Source organism: Furipterus horrens, unplaced genomic scaffold (genome assembly GCF_987537825.1).
Source record: "Furipterus horrens unplaced genomic scaffold, mFurHor1.1.pri manual_scaffold_6, whole genome shotgun sequence".
In the NCBI taxonomy this organism is placed as follows: domain Eukaryota; kingdom Metazoa; phylum Chordata; class Mammalia; order Chiroptera; family Furipteridae; genus Furipterus; species Furipterus horrens.
Genome location: NW_028327176.1, coordinates 15,053,320 through 15,073,800, shown reverse-complemented (window position 1 = coordinate 15,073,800; position 20,481 = coordinate 15,053,320). Strand labels below are relative to the sequence as shown.

At 46.4% G+C, this 20,481-nt stretch overlaps 1 protein-coding gene across 1 annotated transcript in view; it reads left to right on the top strand.

Annotated features, from left to right (window-relative positions):
* Positions 1–20,481, top strand: part of PLB1 (phospholipase B1) — a 137,578-nt gene that overhangs the window by 27,290 nt on the left and 89,807 nt on the right. The window contains exons 3-9 of the mRNA XM_090280991.1: positions 9,245–9,306; positions 10,939–11,005; positions 12,127–12,185; positions 15,520–15,560; positions 16,099–16,142; positions 19,739–19,829; positions 20,134–20,185. Of these exons, the coding sequence (XP_090137117.1) occupies positions 9,245–9,306; positions 10,939–11,005; positions 12,127–12,185; positions 15,520–15,560; positions 16,099–16,142; positions 19,739–19,829; positions 20,134–20,185 (416 nt within the window). The remainder of the gene's footprint in view (positions 1–9,244; positions 9,307–10,938; positions 11,006–12,126; positions 12,186–15,519; positions 15,561–16,098; positions 16,143–19,738; positions 19,830–20,133; positions 20,186–20,481) is intronic.

Sequence of the window (20,481 nt, the reverse complement as noted above, 5' to 3'; positions counted from 1 at the left end):
GTCACCATTCAGTTGTGTGCTAGATTGGAATTCCCAATTCCTCCAATAAACCACCTATGTTACGACAATGCACAAAGCCACCATCACCCTGGAAGTACTGCAGAAATGCACTTTCTCTTGATCGAAAGTAGGATACCTTCACTCCTCTTTCAAACAAGTTTTTCTCATGCAGTCTTGATGCTAGGAGTTCTGAAGCCTTTTGGATAGTCCCAAATCTCGTGCCAAATCATTCAACTCATGCTGATAAAATCTCTTATGAACTGAGTCATCTTCAGTTTCAAAATCTTCATCGTTGCTTTCACTTAGTTCTTCACCATACTCCTGTTTTTCGAAAGAGGGTAGTTCAATGAAAACTGGCACTGGGATTTCAGCTGAATGAGGCATTGGGCACACAGCTGATGGTAGACTAGGATACTCTATTTTACATTTATTTTTCTTGTTACATCCTGACATTTTCACTATACAAATAACAGTCACTTGAATGATCTCTGGGCTCTCGCCAAGCCATAGGTATACCAAATGGCAATTTATCACATGTTGCCTTTGTCCACATCCGTAAACTCTCGACACATTGCTTGTAAACCTTGTGAGGGGCCAAGACTTATCTTGATCACCAAGTTTTATTTTAAAATACAGTATGCAAAATAGGCTTGCTTGACAAATGCGCTGATATTTGTCCTTTGGGAATGGTGAAACTGCCACCGATATAACAAAATGAATCAGGGTTGTTTAGGCACTTATAATGAGAAATAGCAGAGGCAGACATGATCTGAAGGAAAGGAAATAACTGCGTATGTGAATAAAAAAGTAAATTCTGCTAACTCCTTGTATACAGACGAGAACTCAGACTACACTTTGGAATACAATTCACTGTATAGAGCGGCACCCAATCTCTCACCACACTGTCTCATGTGTAATTGAATAGCCTAGACAAGTATGAACCTGTCTCTGGTCTCCAAGGTCATCCCTCGTCCCTCCCCACTTGAGGGAGGTTTGCTCTCAGCCAATAGGAGAGCACTAGTGCTTCCCTCGATCCAGGCTTGATCCAGCCTAGAGTGGTCACATTAAGATAAGCTGTACAGGAAAAACTTGACATGATAGAAGAAAATTAACTGCATTTTTGAAATCAGCATGCCTATTTAAGTCTAAAACAGCTGAAAAGTCAAACTCAACAGGAATTATGTTAAAAATTGTTCCCCTGTGTCATCACTACTACTCCGTCCAGTTTTGAGGGTCCCTGGTCCCCTTTAAAGTTCTGTTGGGTGGTGGCTGAGGAAAAGCTGTGGCTGGGAGTGATCCTGGAGGATGTCTGTATAGGCAAAGTCAAGGCCCCAGCCTGTCATGGAAAAAAAAAGTGCAGGAAAGTACAATCTCCAAGCAAAGCTTTCCTTGTCTGAGATCATGAAGTCGTTCAACAGCAAAACTCAAGCCAACTTCAAGTATGTTCTCTCCTGTTAAGATGCTCCCTGGAGCTGCCTTTCCTGTCTGGGGGCACAGGGTATGGATGCAGGGTCTCGGATGAGTGGCAGCAGAGGAAGACGCGAGGGTGCACTGGTCTCTGCCTGGAATGGAATCATTAACGGGTGATGGTGTCTCCCTGTGGCAGTCAGCACAGGACACTGAGCAGTTAAGAGAATAGTGGCTTGGGACTTTCCTTATCGTCTCTAATGCTTCTTGTAATCTCATCACACTAGAGTTTGTGTCCATTCAAAGGCTGACAGTGTAATCACATATCATTCTTGATGATAAATCTAGATGGACTGATGGGTAAGGGCAGCTGAAAATATTGGCCTAGTAGACATGGCAACAGAATAAATTTCCATATGCTGGGAACTCAGGTTATAGAACAACATACATACTATTAAGCCTTTTTATAACCTTTTAAAAAGACCTTGGTCCCAGGGAAAGCATACCAGGGTAGGTTAAGGAGACCTGAGCTCCACACATGGCCCTTTTCATAACTTGCTGAATGGTCTTTGGCAAGTTTGCTGATCTCTCAGGGTCTTAGCTTCCAGGTATTAAATGAGGTGTCCTCAAAGACCCACCGACCTTGGCCATCCTAGAGTTCTAAGACAAGCATTCAGAGGTCAGGCTGGCCACCCCAAAAAAGGTTCTCTGGTTCTCAGTGTCACCTTCCACTTGCTATGGCATGTGACCTCCCCCGCACCCCAAGCTAACATCCCGCGTTCTTCAGCACTCCAGGAGTTCTGGTGTGGGAGCAGCAGCTGGGTGTGGCTCATGGTTTCTGACTCAGCACCCACAGATAGTCACATGCCATCCCAGCTCGCAGGTTGCCAGCAGCACCCACAGGCCCCGGATGTGAATGAGTGACAGCTGAAGCCCAGCAGCTTACAGTCCAAAACAGTACAGGGACAAACAGCTGACTTGGACCCTCCCCTTCCCAGCTCCCCAGGCCAGCTCACCACTCAGTGGATGTAGCCCTTGGTCTGTGTCAGCTGGGAGACGTCATCTGTCCTCTCTGAACTTGTAAAAAATGCCAACAGGATCATAAATCCTGCCCCTCCCTACTATTGAGGGTTGCTGTGAGGACATTATGTATGTTTCAAAGAGCCCAAGAATTTACTGTACATGGAAGAGTGACGTTAACTCCCCATGCATTGGCCTTGACAGTCCTCTCCACTGCCCAGGGCAAGCTCCGTCCTTTCATCCGGGGGACAATTCAGCCCGCGCATGTGTACATCCCTTTCCTGTCACACAGCACTTACCTCTTTGATGCTCACAACGACCCTGTGAAGAAGGCAGGGAAGCCAGTCTTCCCCCCATTTTATAGATGGGGAAGTCAAAGTTCAGAAAGAGTAATGCTTGATCAAGGTCACAAAGTGGCTGTCTCCTCAAGGCAGGGACGGGGGTGGACAGTTGTGCTCCAGACTCAGTATAAGTAGAAAAACACAAAGGAAATCTATAAATGACGAGGGCATGAGCTGTTTTAATTTTGTGTTTGAAATCACCCTCCAACCTCTAGCTATTTGTTGGGCTAATGCACTTTAGGTTTCTTTGAAGCGTTGGGACTCTCAAACTCAGAAGTTCCCGAACAATACTCAAAGGGCTTTGAACAACTTGGTTCCCAGCACACCCAGGCCTCACTCAGGCCAGTCAAATCTGCATCTCTGGGTTGTGGGGCCACAGCAGGAGGTGATGGGTTGAGAATCCCTCTTCCAAAAGGTCCTCTCCTAAGGGAGAATCACGTGCGACTTCAGCTAGCCAAGGCCCAGTGCCCCAGTGGCCCTTTGTCAGTTCCAGGCCCCCAGTGGTACTAGCCTTGTCCAGCATGGATGACTGATCTCAGCCCAGCCTGCTTCTCAGAGTGCGCACAGGTGTCTTTCTCTTTCATTCCCATCAGGGTGGAAAAGTACATGTTCTTTTCCCTTACTGACCTTATTGAGGTGGGATTTTTTGGGAGAGCTTTAAGTCTTTCATAGAGCCATGAGCTTGAGGCTAGAACAACCTTTCAAAGGGAAAAATTCCCTTGGGATTCTGTGATTGGGGTTCAGGCGTGTCAAAAGTGCTTGGACAGTTTTTTCCACAATGCCTCAGGGTGTTGCAGGAATAGGTAAGAAATTTTCTTCCCATTTTCATAGTGGAAAGCAAAAAACTGGAGTGTCACTCTAGGATTCTGTGGGGACAGGACCAAGGGGTCCTATGTTTCCATGTGGGTCTTCAGATCTGGACTTTTAACATTTATTGGGTTGGCCAAAAAGTCCATTTAGTTTTTTCCATAAAATAAAAGACACATTTGTCATTTTCAACCAATAACTTTACTGATTGGGATATTCTGAGTATGTCAGCTATCTCCCGTGTAGTATAATGTTGATTGTTCTCAATTCATGTCTCATTTTGATTGCTATCAAGTTCAACTGGTCTACCCGACTGTGGAGTATTGTCCAGAGAGAAATCTCCAGCACAAAACTTCACAAACCACTTTTGACATGTCCGATCAGTCACAGCACCTTCTCCATAAACTTTTTTTTTTTTTTTTGCATTTCAGTTGCATTTTTATCTTTCTTGAAATAATAAAGCATAATATGTCAAAAAAGTTGCATATTTTCTTCCATCGTCAATATTAAAATGGCTACACAAAAATTCACCAGTTTTAATGTTTTTTTTTTTTAATACATGCTGATAAGACAGCTGTCACAATACAATTTAACAAAATTGTTTTGAATGAAGTTAAAGAGAACTAAGCGCTACTAGAGCCAACTTATGGAAAAAACAAATGTACTTTTTCGCCAACCCAATGGATTCCAGGCAGAGCCTCTTTGTGACACTGCAGGGCCGTCAGTTATCATGGATGATTCAGATCATCAAGCTGAAAATGTTAACTCTATAACTATATGAGGAAATCCCAGAATATAGAACCTGGAAAAGTCTGAGAAATGGTCTCTGCTAACCATCTCTCTGACACTGAAATTACAATAATTTTAACTACCAATTACTGCACCTTTACCATGTGTCAGATGGCTGTGCTTTGTATTTACATGCATTTAATCTGTATGGCAACTCCACGAGGCTGGTATTATCAACCTCATCTTATAGGTTAGGAAATAGAAGTACGAAGAGATTATCTAGAAAGATATCCCAGCTGTTAACATTTGCCAGATATGCCTGCCACATGGCCACCATGACTCCCACCCTCTGCTTGGACCAGTGCCCTGGTGGCCTATTCTTGTTCAGGTAGCTCTGATTATTCTACTAAGGGACAATCTGTGTCCACTAGTTCGGTGCTGGTTTGGAGGGTGTCACAAAGAACGAGGTTAGGCCCCTTGGCATCCAGTCCTTCAGATATTGAAGGAAGTTCTCATACATTTCCCTTCAGTGTCTCTTTTCTGGTTTTTCCAAGTGTGTTTAAATATGATATCTGACTATTTAATACTTTCAGTGTGTCCTACCTGTTCTATAATTTTTTTCTCCTTTTATTATTTTTTGGCTTCAGTTCCACCACCCTGCCCAAACTTTAGATTGCAGATTATACCTTTTTTTGGCAATTAAGATTACAAAATGCATCATTGACTTATTAAAGTCTAATACCAGTGTTACTCCATTTACTCTAACCAAATCTTCCCACAAAGCAAGATGTTACATATATTTTAAACTCCACAATGCATTATTTTTATTGTTTATCTTGGTGTTGGTAAGCTTTTTCTATAAAAGGCCAAATGGTAAATATTTTAGGTTTTGTGGATCATATGTGATCTCTATCACATACTCTTCTTTGTTTTTTCCAAAACCTTTTAAATATGTAAAAGTCTATTTTATCTAGAGAGACATCTGAAAATAGGGTGTGGACAGAGTTGACCTATGGGCAATAGTTTGCTGGTTTCTGTTTTTACAGTCAATTTTATTTTGGATTTACCTACACATTTATTCTTTCTGTACTTCACCCCTTCTTACATTACCATGCTTCCCTCTGGAACCATTTTCCTCTTAGCATTTTGAATGTGTCATTCCACTGTCTTCTGGCCTCCATTGTTTCTGATGATGAGTCAGCCATTAATTATAAAGCTGGTCTCATGCATGTGAAAAGTTGTTTTCTTCTGCTATTTTCAAGATTGTGTTCTTGGTTTTAGAACTACACCTAGACCCATCAGTTATTATAGTTGATGTGTTTGGGTAAAATTCTCTTAGTGTTTTTTTCTACTAAGGGTTTTTTTTCTTTTTTTCAGTTTCTTCTGTCTGTGTCTCAAGATTTTTCATCAAATGTGAGAAGTTTTCAGTCATTATATCTTCAAATATTTTTTCTGCCTCTTTTTCTATTTGATTCACCCAGGACTTGTTATGTGTATGTTTGTATGCTTGACAGAATGCACAGATGTCTGAGGCTCTGTTTATTTTTCTTAAATATTTTTTCTCTGTATTTTTCAGAAATGTACTTTCTATTGATCTATCTTTAAGTTTATAGACTCTTTTTCTGCCATCTTAAGTTTGTTGCTGAGCTCCTTTAGTAAATTTTTCAGTTGTACTTCTCAACTCTAGAATTTATTATAAATATATTATAAATATGTAAAAAAATATACATCTCCTATTTATTGAGTCTTTAGTCTATAATGTTTTCCTATAGTTCTTTGAACATAGTTTCTTTAATTCTTTGAATATATATGCTGCTTTGAGGACTTAGCCTGCAAAATTCAACATCTGAGCTCACTCAGAACAAGTTTCTATTCATTGCTCTTTTCCCAAGTACAAGACTAACTTTTTGGGTTTGAGTCATGTCTAGTAACTTTTGGTTGATAACCAAACACATTTGATAAAATTTAGCAATTCTGGATTGTGTTTTATTTTTCTGAGCGTCACTAGACTTAAACTGTGAAATCTGTCTCCCTCACCGTATGCAGCCACTGATGTCTTTGCTCAGTTTTTTTATTTTCTTGTTTATTTTTTTCACCTGGAATCCTAGGGAGTCATGCCTGAGTCTGCACGGTTTGGTGGTCAGTCAATGATTGGGAGAGAGGTCATGCTCAAACACCTTGAATTTGTAAGGCTGTTCACTGGTCTGTGAGTAAGTTGGAAAATAAACACAAAGTTGCAACTAATTCTCCAGTTTCTCTTTAATTTTACATGGGGCTCTTGCAGGTTTCCCCACCACGTATATAGATTTCTCGTCAGCTTGGAATATGTGAAGAGCATATCTCAGGCTTCTCATTGCCGGGGTTTCCCTGTTAAATATATGATTGGTTCACCTCTATCCCAAACAGGGGAAAAAAAAACATCAGGCTAACAAACCTGTCTTGATTACTGCAGCTTTAAAACAAATCTTGAAGTTTTGTAGCATTAGTTCTCTGACTTTGTTCTTCTCTTTCAATTTTCTTTCAATCTTCTGTTGGCTATTAAACTTCAAAATCAGTTTGGTGATATTCACAGTGCCTTTTATTCTCTTTAAGTAGTTAGGGGGAAAGAGTATTTCATGACACATGAAAACTGTATCAAATTCAAATTTTAATCTCCATAAATAAAGTTAATTTGTTTACATATCATCTATGGATTCTTTCATGCAACAACAGCAGAGCTGAGTAATTCTGAAGGAGATTGTATAGTCTGCAAAACATAAACTATTGACTATCTGGCCCTTCACAGGACAGGTTTGCTGAATCCTGGACTAGATGTTAGGCTCTGACTTAGCTTCTTGGTCATGAGCACAGTCATCACCATTTGCTGTCACCTTTAAAATGCCACTCAACCTTGTTGGGCCAATATCAGTCAAGTGGGGATAACAGTTAGTTCATAGAGTTGTTAGGATTCAATGAATTATTTTATGTAAGTTCTTAGGACAGTGCCTGGCACATAGAAACTGCATTGTGAGTGTTGGATACCACATAGGTTTTTGTCCTGGCTTAAAAATATTAGCAAAATAGCCTCAGATCTCTGCCCTGAGCATCCATCTACCTTACTAGTTCCAGAGTGATGATCATGTTAAAATACACCTCCACACTCATCCCTTCAAAGACTGGTCATGGCCCACTGTTGCTCATGGAGCAGCCTGGCATTTGCAGATCGGCAGCCCATCTGCTCTCTGTCTATGGACCCTCATCTACCCCACCTTCCTTTGCCCTTCCCCCCAGTTACACACCCTGTATTCCAGCCTCTTCCAGTACTTTGTGCTTGTCCGCATCCCGACGCCTTCCCATCAGGTGACTCTTTCTGTCCAGAAGCTTTCTTCTGGGAATTTTCAAAGCATTGCTAAAATCTGAGGGCAGGTTATAGCCACCATTCCTGTTATGAGCTTTAACGTAGAAATTAGTGCCTGATCTCTTAGTGGGCGTGAAATGGAAATATAGTCTTGCTCCTCTTCAAGGAGCAGAGAACTGACTGGGGAGAAGTCAGGGGAAACAAGGAGCTTGGATCTCTGATTACACATCAGTACAGTAGTCCCTTTCTATAGCGCACTTCACTTATCGCGACGTCACTGTATTGCGGGATTTTTAAAAATATTATATTTAATTATTTATCATGAATTTTTTGCTGTATTGTGGGATTTTTTGGTACTGTATACATATGTTCTTAAATTTATGTAGGTTGAAGAGTGTAGAATATGTTTAAGAACATAATTAGTGTTTATAAAAGTGTGGAAAAGGTTAATAAGGGAGTGGGAAAGGTTAATAAGGGACTAGGAACGGCTTATAAGTGTGTGGGAAGGGTTTATAAAGCCTTAAAATATATATAAACACTAAAATAAATGTAAGGGTCCTACTTTGCGGATTTTCACCTGTCGCGGAGGGGTCTAGAATGTAATACCCGCGATAAGAGGGAATACTGTATTACAAATGTATCTGGAAGCTGTTGAAGTAAGCATCGAAGTTATATAACAACGTGGAAAATGCTCAAGGTCCAACATTAAAGGATGCTTGCAGGATACAAAATTACATCCGCATCGATTACAACCGAATGAAAAGTGTGCCTGATGGGGGGCCTGGTGGTGGACAAGAGCGCGCCAACAAATGAAATAATTTTTGGCTGTAGGGGTGGTGCCACTGTGGGTGGGTTTTTTTTTTGGCTCCTTTATTTAGAATGCTGTTAATTGTACTGTACTATTATTTGTATATTTATAAGGTTAATCAGTCTGTTTTATTGTATGTGAATATATATATTTTTTAGGTAAAAAAAAAAAAAGATTTTAAAAGACTGGCCCAAAGTAAGGTAGGATGAGGGTAGTTAAGTGTCTTTGCAGTCTCTCTACCTGCCTTTTCTCCCCCTTCACCTACAGTCAGCAAGACCCCATGTATGAGGCAGCCCCTGTCCAGCTGTCATGTACAGTCATGGCTGCTGGGAACCCCATGAGTAGCTCTTCTCCTGAGCTCACATCACTCGTCAGACTATTCCAGGATGTTCTTCATCCCCCACCCTCTTCTGTGTCCCAGTTCCCAAACAACAGCAGCTTTTTGTCCAACATTACCTTCCTTGGGAGATCTGCCTTTTGCTAAGGAACCAATAAAGAAATCTGCAATGATGATGCATGTGTGTGGTATAGGACTATTGCTGACCCCTCTCAGATAACACTTTCGCTTTTCAACCTGGGGATTCTGCTTTAATAGGCTGCATGAATGAAAGTACAATGTTCCAAACAATGGAGGTGATAGTTGGAGAAATGGAATCTAGATTTTTCCTAACACAAAGGATGTTACCAAGCTGGGCACATAGATATGGCTGGGAGGAAGGGCAGGAAATGTACAACTCTGGGTAGGAGTTAATCCCAGCTAAATAACCCGAACTATATATTTTTGCTTTATTTTAGGGACCACCCAGGCCCATGACTTTCCTGGAGAGAATATATTGGAAGAGCAGCTATGGCCAGAGGTGAGAGCTTTGCCCTCTTTGGAGGGGGTGGTGGGGTCTCTTCCAGTGGGTAAATCCAAGTCTTGATGTGAGTTGGCAGGTTCCTCCCTTGAGGGAAGGGCTGGATGAGCTGCTTCCCCCAGGGGCAGTCTGGCTGCCTGGCAAGACAGAGACATCAGGACAGTATCTCCTGGAATTTGGGGGCTCATCATTCCTGCAGGCTGAGTAGGCGGTTCCCAGAAGTGTCCAGAAAGAGTTGTAAATGAGCTTGTTATCTCTATGAACCTTGAAGCAGATGCTGTGAGTTATCTGAAGGCATCTGGGTAAGGTCTTCCCAGAACTCCCCAAGATAAGAGTTGAGAGTAAATGCTTTATCTCTTCCTGCAGTCAGTAATTCAAGAGGAATTAACCTGTGACAGTGAGGTGTGGCCAAGAAACTTGTTTACTGCCCTTTTTCTTCTGTTGGAGTCCAGTGAGTCCTCACTTAATGTCGTTGATGGTTCTTGTTAGGGCAGTGACAGGAGCTATAAGGAAACCAGTTTTCCCACAGACTAGTTGGTGTGAACAAGAGTGAGTGTCTATGGCAGCTCATCAACATTAGGAGTTGAATGAGATGACTTTGTTTAAGGACCCGGTGTAGTCCCCTCTTCCAATCCTATTTCTGGGGGGGAAACACATGATCTCTCTTCCCCGAGCCTTTCACGTGACTCACGGAAGCAGAGGCTGCTCTGGACTCCTTCGAGCATCTGAGGAGCCTGAGCGGTCTGGAGGACGCGAGCACTGGTCGCCCGGCCCCTCCCCCGCTCTCAGCAGCCCTCTGGGCTTAGGGCATGCCAATTTGGTGGGGACACAAGTCTCTAGTTTCAAGTTTGCCCAGTTTCTGGCTGCACATAAACATAATGCCTCAAATACCTGCTTTTGTGTTAATAATCAAAAGAGAGAAAGTAGATAATACAAAGAAATATAGCATATATGAATTTTTAAAATATTTTATTTATTTTTAGAGAGAGGGGAAGGGAGGGAAAATGAGAGGGAGAGAAACACCAATGCAAGAGAGAAACATTGATTGGTTGCCTCTCACATGTACCCCAACCAGGGACTGAACCCGCAACCCAGGCATGTGCCCTGACTGGGAATCAAACTGGCAACCCTTCACTTTGAGGAACGATGCCCAACCAACTGAGCCACACTGGTCACAGCACAGAGATGTGTTTTTTTTTTTGTCTTTTAGTCTAGTACACTGGGTCTCTTCTTAATGATTTATATTTTGTTGTGGTAAAATGTACATAATGTAAAATTTACCGTTTTAATAACTTTTGAATGTATAATTCAGTGGCATTAAGTATACACAAGTATATACATTCACATCGTGGAACTGTCCTTACCGTCCGTCCACCTCCAGAACTTTGTCATCATCCTGAGAATTGATTTTTATCCTTCTCCATCCCACCTGCTAAAATCAATGTCAGAAGGCACATGTCCCCTTGTGCTAGGTGAACCGGGGTTAGTAAGACCATGACTATGGACAATTGTTGCTTCTGGATTTTGAGCCTAGATAGAACAGGTACACGGTCATTTCGACACCAAGCTTTCAGGACCTGCAGTCGTTCCATACAAGGCAGTTGATGTCTCTGATGTTTGGTTATATTGCAGAGCGAGAAGAATTTTCAATTCCTATGCAACCCAAAGAACTCAGCCTCCAACGTGCCTTCTGAGTCAGGTAGGTGACCTCTGAGCCACGACACTGGTGTGGCCAGCAGAGGCTCCGGCCCTACTTCTTCTGTACCTTTTGGCCATTCAGGCCCTTTCTCGTTCCCATCCTTAGTCCGTCATACCTTCTTTTTCCCTCATTGATTTCTGTGGAGGGACACAGACTGACACACTAGGCAGAGATGACACCAGCATGGCTCCAGGAGCCCTGCTGATGAGGGCAGCCTCCAGGAGCGCTCGCCTGCAAGGGGACAGACAGTGTCCTGGGAGGGGCGGTTGGAGCCTAGTCACTCAGGTGCCTTCCCCAATCCTGTAAGGTAGCCACAGTGGCTGCTCTAGACACTTTTTTCCTATAATGGGCTAGGTTTGCCTAACACCGGGATGCTATGCATGTTGCTCTTGAGCTGGTCATCTTCTCTTGCTTTATCCTATTAAGAGGCTGCACTGTAGACTGTTTAATGGCTTTGTTTGCGTTTGCATTGCACTGACTTACCAGGGTCTCCAGTTAAGCATGCCATTCTTATCATTCTGTTTTATAAGGAGTGTAGGTAGAAAAAGACATCCATACATTTGTTAGGACATGGCTTCTTTGGGACCCCATGCCATGACCAGAGGGGTATGTCAGTGGTTCCTAGGGAGACTTAATGCTAACAGTGCTGGGTAGCCCAGGTGGGTCAAGGAGGCTTCATCAGCTTGCATCTGATGCTTATGTGCTCATAACTTTGAGTGCTGTTCTCTGGCAATCTGCAAGCCAAAGGGATCCTTTGGTACCCAGGTAGTTTTCATTTTAATTTTGTCCTCTTATTAATGGTGGTCCAGAAATACAGAGCCATGGAATAGGTGAGAGGGGGAAATGAGGGCCATGAGGGACCTTCCATGGGACACCCATGGGAGATCTTGAGTTCAGTTAACAGTGTGGCCTTCAGAGAGGAGTGACCCTCTGTTGAGCAGGTTCCTAGACCCCCCAGCGACTGCCTGGTCTTCAATTCTCCACTCCCATGGCCAAAAGACTCAACCTTAGCCACTGTCCTCTGCCTGAGGACATGGGGCTGCCCTTCCCATTTCATGTCCTTGACCCACATTGTGGGGAATGCAGGCCTAACCTTCTAACCTGGGTTCTTGTTTTTGCAGTCCACTCCCTGCGACCTTCTGATATTAAGTTTGTGGCAGCCATTAGCAATGTGGAAACTGTGAGTATTTCAAAGAGATGGAGGTGGGAGACAGGGTTTGGGATTGGTGATGCTCTGAATGGGCTCCTGGTCACAGGGCAGGATGTTTCATTTTGGGAGAGAAGCTTATTCTCTAAGTTGGAGAAATCCTAGAATCTAGGGGTTTCTGAGTCTTTTTTCTTTAATCCAATCAATGCCTCCCTTTATGTTTGGGTTAGAAAACTTCTGGAGTGTCTCATTAGTAAAGTAAACCCATTGATAAACTAAGTTGAAGATCACACGGAATTTTAAAAGTAGTATTTTAAACTTTCTATTTATAAGATAAAGGAAGAAATGCCCTTATCTGTTTGGTAAATTTTTAAAAATACCTCCATCCTTGCTAATACATTTTAAGTGGTATATTTTACATGGTCAGAAGGGGAAAGAACGCGGTAAGAAGAGAAAGATGGCAAGAGAGGACGGAACAAAGAGAGGTATCTACAGAGAAGAGGGTGGGAAGGCAGAGTGAATGCCAATGTAATTCCCCACCCTGGCTTTCCATAATGCCCACTGCCCAGGTCTTAATAAAAGCCCACAGCTCTGCCCCCCAGTCCCAGTGACCCCCAGATGGACAGACCACTTACCAGGTGTTCTCTGCTCTGCCCCAGAGCTCAGTTGTACCTCCCACACCTGAACCAGGACATCCCTCTCCTTATAGCGTTGTCTCCTTCCCAATGTCCTTCCCCTGATCCTGCTGCAGATGGTACTCCCTGCAACCTCAGCCTCTTCCCTTGAGCCCAGCCTGCCACGTCGCTACAGGCCCCAACCCGCTACCCTGTGCATAGTGGCAGTCATATGCGAAGTATGAGACTTCACATGAGAAGGCCCAGTGAAATTGGCAGGCAGAGCTTCCTAGAGGTGCTGGTGGTGTTGAAGCCGTATTTGTGGCTGTGTGTGTGTGTGTGTGTGTGTGTGTGTGTGTGTGTGTGTATTGGGGTGAAGGCGGAGGTTCACTGCTGGGAGGGATGTGAAAGGGAGAGCTGGGAGTAAATGAGAAAAGAGCTTGCATGTCACAGACAGCGCATTGGCTTTGCTGCCCCGTGTGTCCCTGCATGCTGATGGTTACATTCCAGAGCCAGGAATGTGTGCCACTCGCTGGAGGACTCATGTTCTTCCACTTTGGGCAGGAAATTCACTGCAGGGAAATCTCCACCCAAGCCAGGCTTCCTATCAGCGACTCCCACTCTTTGGTTCCAGCTCCGAAAGAGCTCCTTATTCATAAATTATTCAGACCCCCAGCTCCAGCCTGTCACTCAGCTCATCCTTTCTCCTCCTGTGAGCCCGAGGCCCGTGGCGCTGGAATACAGCTTGGGTCCACGACAGTCTCCCAGACCCAGAATCATTACAATGACACTGACGGGCACCTCAGCCTTCAGGATAAAACCTGAAAGCCCAGCTCCCCTGAGGCCGCCTTCCTCTGTCTGCCCCAAGAACCAGAGCTGGCCATTGCGAGCCTCGCCTGGTGCATAAAAAGCCAGGCTTGGAAAAAATAAGACTGAATTTAAAGTGCAAAAAGTCCATAATGCAAGTGCTTTTGCTTTGAGTTCCTGGGGCTTTCTGTATCCAAGAAAAAAACACTTACCTGTGACAGTAACCAGCAATTATTTGTTTAATTGCTCTGGAACTTATAATTGCCCTATTCCTCATAGAACTTAAAATATCAGATTTGTAAATGCTAGTAAACATTGTTTTCCAGCTAACACTTGTGACTCATGTTTCAGAGAAGCGAAAATCAGCCACAACACATGTATATAGTATAAAATACTGAAGACCCCACGCACTGCTCCTAGTCCTGTGCCTCCGTGTGTGTGTGTGCACCCATGTGTGCGTGCACACACACGCACACACACTTGTGCTGTGTGTGTAAACCTGAGTAAGGTCATCCTACAATATACTGTCTGTGACTTGTTTTTGTGATGAACTAAGTGTCATGGACATTTCTCCACACCAGGGAGGTTACAACCCACCCTCCCAAATGCCTGGAAGGCAGGGCCTGTGTCTGGCTTCCCTTCGCATCCCCAGTGCCAGACATGGACTTGCCATCAGGCAGGCATTCAGCTAGTGGAGTGTGGGGAGCAAGTGCCTGGCTGCAGCCACGATGGAGATGCAGGGGGTTGCTAGGTTTGCCCGCTTTACCTTTCTCACTGAATTCTTCCGAGCCTTGCTCCTCTTGCTCTCCTCCTACCTCCTCCTCCTCACCTACCGCCCCCACCCCCATCAGCCTTGCTCTGAGGAAGAGCTCTGCTGTATCAGACCCCCTTGGGTCAAGCACAGCTGTCCCTCTGGCCTCAGCCCCGGGGGGCCCGCTTCTCTCAGGACTTCACCTGCTGGCATCTTTGTTTATGACCCCTGCCTGGCACTGTAGTGTGACTTTTATCTAACTGGTTACCCTTCCCTGGAAAGGTTGCCTTTCACCTCCTTCTTAATGAGGGGAAAGCCACTCCGGAGAAATGTGGTGGTCGGGGCTCCTCAGGTGTGACCCAGTTTTATAGACTGGCTGTCATTTGAGCGAGATGGATATGATTGACAGTATTAAAGGGAAGCAGCAGCAGGCTGAGTGTGGGCACGGTGGGTACAGCTGTCACCATTGTACCTGGACACACTGTCTTCTAGGAATGAAATCTCTGAAAATAATAACACTGGCCATAGCTACTGTGTAGTGAGCAATTTCTATGTCCGGGACAGGATTCCAAACATCCCTAGACCTTAAGAAAAGACACTGCTCCCAGGCGGGTTAACACGATCTCACCTCCAGCTCTACAGCCAGGGCACCTCTCCAACAGAGAGCGTCCTGTGTCATCCATCATTTTACCAGGAGGAAAATCAGAAACTTATTTTGTTCATTCCAATAGTATTTGTTGAACAGATATTTACTGAGTACTTATGATGTGCCAGGCACTGTTCTAGGTCCAGGGAATATAGTCAAGAGCAAAGCAGACACAGACTCCTGCCCTCGTAGTGCTTACACGCTAGCCAGGGCAGCCAGGCAATGAAGAAAGTCAGTTAGAGTGTGGACGGTTGCAAACAATCTCTTTTCTTTCTAGGTAGAATATTCATAGTGTTTAGATGCATTTATATCTAAGCTCTCTAGCTCCTGTTTTCTGTTCTGAGGGGACACACACCTCCAATTTCACTGACCCCCGTGCTGCCGAGGAAGCCTGACATTCTTTCCTCCCTGCAGAGCTAACGTGGGCAATTTGACCTTTCTCCAATCCATGGATCCATGAGAGGGCCCGCCTGACAGGCAGCTGGGGTCCCAGGAGGACAGCCCTCTGCCGTCTGCCCTGGCTGGGTTAACACCTCCTATCTTTTCCAGCGTCCAGACTCGGGGCCGGCTGGCGTGGAGAAGCAGCAATGGTAACTATTTGGAGTCCCAGAGCAGTAGAGCTGAGCAGAGCCTCTGAGGATCTGCTCTCCTTGATTCACGGATGGGGAGACCCCAGGACCAGGGAGGAAAGGACTAGCACCAGGCACCCTTAGGAGGGGGGACAGAACCCAGTCTCCTGCCTCCCTGTGCCATTGAATCCCTCTGGCTTCTCTGGGTGTAGGGGAGGAAAAGCAGGAAAGGCTCTCGTGGGAATCTCAATTCCGGTCACCAGCCTGGCTCCCTGCTCTGCTCTGCTCAGGGGGCCATGCGCAGGGTGAACTGGGGTCAGCTTCATTCTACACCAGGGTCCGCAGCACCTTCTAGCTTTGGGCCAGACAGAGCTGTGCACCCCATTTGGGCGACTCCATTGCCAGATGAACTGTGTCTCCAGCTCCAGGAAGGATCACTGAAGAAGCAGAGCCAAGGCGGAGCTGACACTTGTCAGAAAACAGACCACAGCAGCCAGGGAAAGGGTTGTTGGCAGGTGACAGATACAGCTGACACATGCATGTTTGCTTCTACTTGCAGGACTGGAGCAAGACCACAGCGGGCATGCATGGGAGTGGTGACTGGTGAGTTCTGGGCATTCATGGCCAGATTCCAGATTGTCCCCATCTCTCCTGACACAGCAGCGTTTTGATGAATGAAGAGAATGTGCCCTGTTGGCCACTTTGTCATGGAGCCTAAGGAGAAAAGGGGAGGAGAGACAGGGAACCCGGGTGTGAAAAGTCAACACCCCCTGAAAGGAGGGCATGAGAAATGTGTCTGAGGGTCCCCAAGTACAGCGAAGCCAGGAAGCTTTGGCAGGTTAGAGGACATGGGAGAGGGGTCGGGGGGTGGCCAGGCCAGAGTCCTGTGGCTCCTTCTCCCCATCATCCCAGAGCTGGACACATACCCCTTCATCTGGGAAACTGCCCACCATTCACTCCCCGCTCCCCCACCCAGGAGAAGACCTGGTCTAATTTTCAGCCTATTTCATTTTGTAATAGCTCCCTCCCTTATAGCTATATCAACTGAGTTCAGAAAAATGAAAGGAAGAAAATGAAAATCAACTGGATCCCACTTTCTGATGATAACCATTGTTAACATTTTGGCCTTTTTACATATGAATGTTCTTATGACATATGCTGTGTCTGTAACCTGGTTTTTCTCATTTAATATCAAACATCCCTTATGACTCTATTAGATCACCCTGGAATCTCGAGTCCCTTACCGCCAACAGAATTAGCCTAGTGGAGTGTTAGAGGCACCTCTGTTTGGTGCTTACGGTCACTGACAAGGAAGCCACTGTTCACTCTACAGTTAGAGCAAGAAGGCTCGGGCACAATGCACGTGCTCTGAAGAGCTGACATGCCCCTGAGAGCAATGACAGTGAGGTGGCTCGTGTCCTGCCAGGTCAGCGGGGAGCTTCGCCAGGGGCCTGGGAATTATTAGGCTCCCTGTAGAGGACAGGGGTGAATAAGACACTGGGTCTGCCTTCAGCCTTCCCCTCCCAGCAGGGGAGACTGGGGCCTGCATCTGATTGACAGGTGAGGGATATTGGTGGCCAAAGTGGTAGGAGGGTCCCCTTGGGAAGGGTCAAAGGGTTCTGAAAGAGGAGGCCACTACTGGCTGGGTGACTGTCACAGCTCTGCCTAGGTCTGGCCCTATGTACCCTTACACGGTAGGGAAGAAAGAAATGAAATGGTTTATTTGTGGTGTCTGGGAGGACAGGATGTAGGTTAGACCCTGAAACCGCAAATATAGCTGCTTTGCCTGATTTTGCAATTTGCCTCCTTTTTTTTTTTTTGTCCCTCCCCCACCTGGTAACAAGTCCTGACTGCCCCTTCTTAAGCAGAGTAACCAGGAGCCCCACCTGGCCGGAGATATGGCAGGAGGCAGGGCAGTGAGAGCACATCTGGCATCTGAATGTCCTCCGAGGCAGGACTCACCTGTAGCTGCCAGTGAATCTGGCCTCCCTCCCGCAGGGAAAGGGAGGAGGAGTGGAGTGCAAGTCGTGGTGGCCCAGCTGTGCGGCCAAGCCAGCAGAGGGGCACCTGGTCTCCATGGGGAACGTGCTCTGGGGACCTCCAGGCCCCTACGGTGTATGATAGGGTCAGCCCGAGCTCAGCCCACCTGTCCCACAATCCCAGGACCCTAGAGCTCTTTGAATCTAGCCACACCCTCGCCCACCACAGCCAGTGTACAGATGGGAAAACTGAGTCAGGGCGGAGAAGGGCTTTCTCAGTGCATGGCAAGGTCGCTGTAAAGACAGGTGGTCCAGCCCCTCAGCCTGTGCCCTTAGTTCTGACCCCTCTGAGAACCCAGAGAGAGGCAGGCAGGACAGGCAGGACAGAGCAGGTACACAGAAGATGTAAAACAAAATGATAGGCAGGTGTATATGAAAAGAACTGAGGTCCTGTTTGACCACAGAAAAGCCATATGATACAAATACCTTTAGTTAGAAAGCAATTCCCTTTCAAAGACTTAGCGCCAGATAGGCCCTCACAGACAATCCTCATGCCAGGGAGGGAAAGTGTCCCTCCCACTCACTCACACTCAGACACACTTACACTCTCACACTCATTCATGCACACTCATGCACACACTCACTGACTCACGCATTCACATATGTACTCTCACGTTCATTCACACTCTCACACACATGCACACCACACTCATGCACACACTCATTTACACACTCACACTCACACTCACATACGTACTGTCTCACATTCATTCACATACTCAGACATTCACACACACACACTGATATGTACTCTCACACTCATTCACACTCACATACACACATATGTACTCTTGTGCTCATTCACTCTCACACACATATATATACTCTCACATTCATTCACATACACACTCACACTCTTACACTCACATATGTACTGTCACACATCCACACTCACACACATACGCGCTCACACACATACGCACTCACACTCTCACACATGTACTCTCTCACACATTCACACACTCTCACACACATGCACACTCACTCTCACACACATATATACTCTCACATTCATTCACATACACACACACTCTTACAGTCACATATGTACTGTCACACATTCACGCACAAGTACTCACACTCACATATGTACTCTCACACGTTCACACACATATGCACTCACACTCACACATGTACTCTCACATTCATTCACACACACACATACGCACTCACACTCACATATGTACTCTCTCAGATGTTCACACTCACATATGCACTCACACACACACGTGCATACATACAGACGCATGCATACACACTGTCCTATAGTCTTCCTCTGGCCTCAGAGCCTTCCATTTTCTCACCATGTGTGAGAACGGGCTCCTTCCTCAGGCTGGCCAGGGTTTCCACAAGGAAGCTCATTAGTTTCGGCTGAGGATGAAAAAGATTGAGCCACACACGACGTGGAAGGCTGCCCAAGCTGGCGATGCTGAGTGACCCTCTCCTGACGCCCAGCCCAGCCCTCCCACCCCCACACCTCCCCGTCCGCTGCCTGCATAGTGTCAGCTCCTTCAAGGGAGCCTCTGAAGCTGTCTCCCAGCTTCTGCTCCCACAAAGCCCCCGGCACTGTATGGGGGTGGGAAGAGGGGAGAACAGAGGGTGGGAGGGGCGGCGGCACCCCCCTCCCATGACACTCTCCCTGCTCTGCCCTCTCGTCTCTGTCTCTCGGGAGCAAGGCACAACTTCACTGCTCCTGGCGGTGCTATTTTTAGTGGCCCTGTGGCTGTCAGCTCTGGGACATGTTCTCTGCTGCTCCCCGGAGCTTCCCCAACCTGCTATCACTCTCAGGAGGAGAGGGGTGCTGGGAGACAGCCTGCTCAGGTCCCTGTCCCAGCACACTTGCCCTAATGGGTCGATAGCACACACCTTCAGTGAGCCCAGAGATCTCAGGTAGGTGGCTTAGCTTCTCTCAGCCTCAGCTCCCCTCACCTGTACAAGGCGCTTAGCTCCGAGCCTGGCCTAGCACTTGACATGTTAATTTTTAGCTCCATTCACTTCTAGGGGCCTGCTCTGAGGTTGCCCTCACAGCCCAAGGCAGGTGTGAAGGTCATGGTTTGGAATAGGGGCAGCCAGCCTGGGCACATCACCCCAGAGGGGTCCGTCTCTACAGGTGACCTCCAGCTGCCAAGGCCACCACCCTCACACCAGCTCTCCCTTTAGTCCTTTCAGACATCATCAGACATTTCAGTCCGTCTGTTCTGAGGCCTGTGTGCAGACCTGGGAAGACGGTGGTGCCCCACGGTGGTGCTGAGTGAGTCCCTTTCCTCCCTCTCTCCAGGGCTGGGTGCTCCTGTTGGTCTTGAGCGTCTGGGCAGGAGGATTGGGGGTGGGAGCTGGCATAGTCAAGAGGCTTAACAACAGATGTCTCTATGCTGACCTAAGTCTGGCTGTTGGGCCTCATTTTAAAAATCAGGTCACGGTCTGCTCTCCAGAAGCCAGGGGCGGTTCAGTGTAGCCTTGGACGGGCTCCTGGGTTGGGGCAAGGGTCAAGCTTCCAGCCCTGGACAAAGTTGTATTTAACTGATTTTTCTCTCTACCCACTTCCCTCTGTGCAGAGACTTGTGGATTCAGGCAAACGAACTGGTGAAGAGCATGAAAGAGAACCCGGTAGGAACCCACCTGTCTCTGTGGTTGGGGCGGCCGGAGCCCCGCAGTCCTTGTGCTCTGACCTCAGTGACCGGGGTGGCCTGCGTGCTCCAGACATGCTCTCCCTGGAGGCCACTGAAACCCAGGGCCCCTTCCGAGGTGCACAGAGGTGTTCCGGGCGGTCCTGCCCAAAGTCAGCTGCTGGGCTACATGACTTCTCACTTAGGATGGCGGTTGAGAGTCTGGGTTCCAGAGGGTGACCAGTTTAAGTGGGAATCCTGGATTCTTCACCTGTTAGCTGTATAATGTTGGTTAAG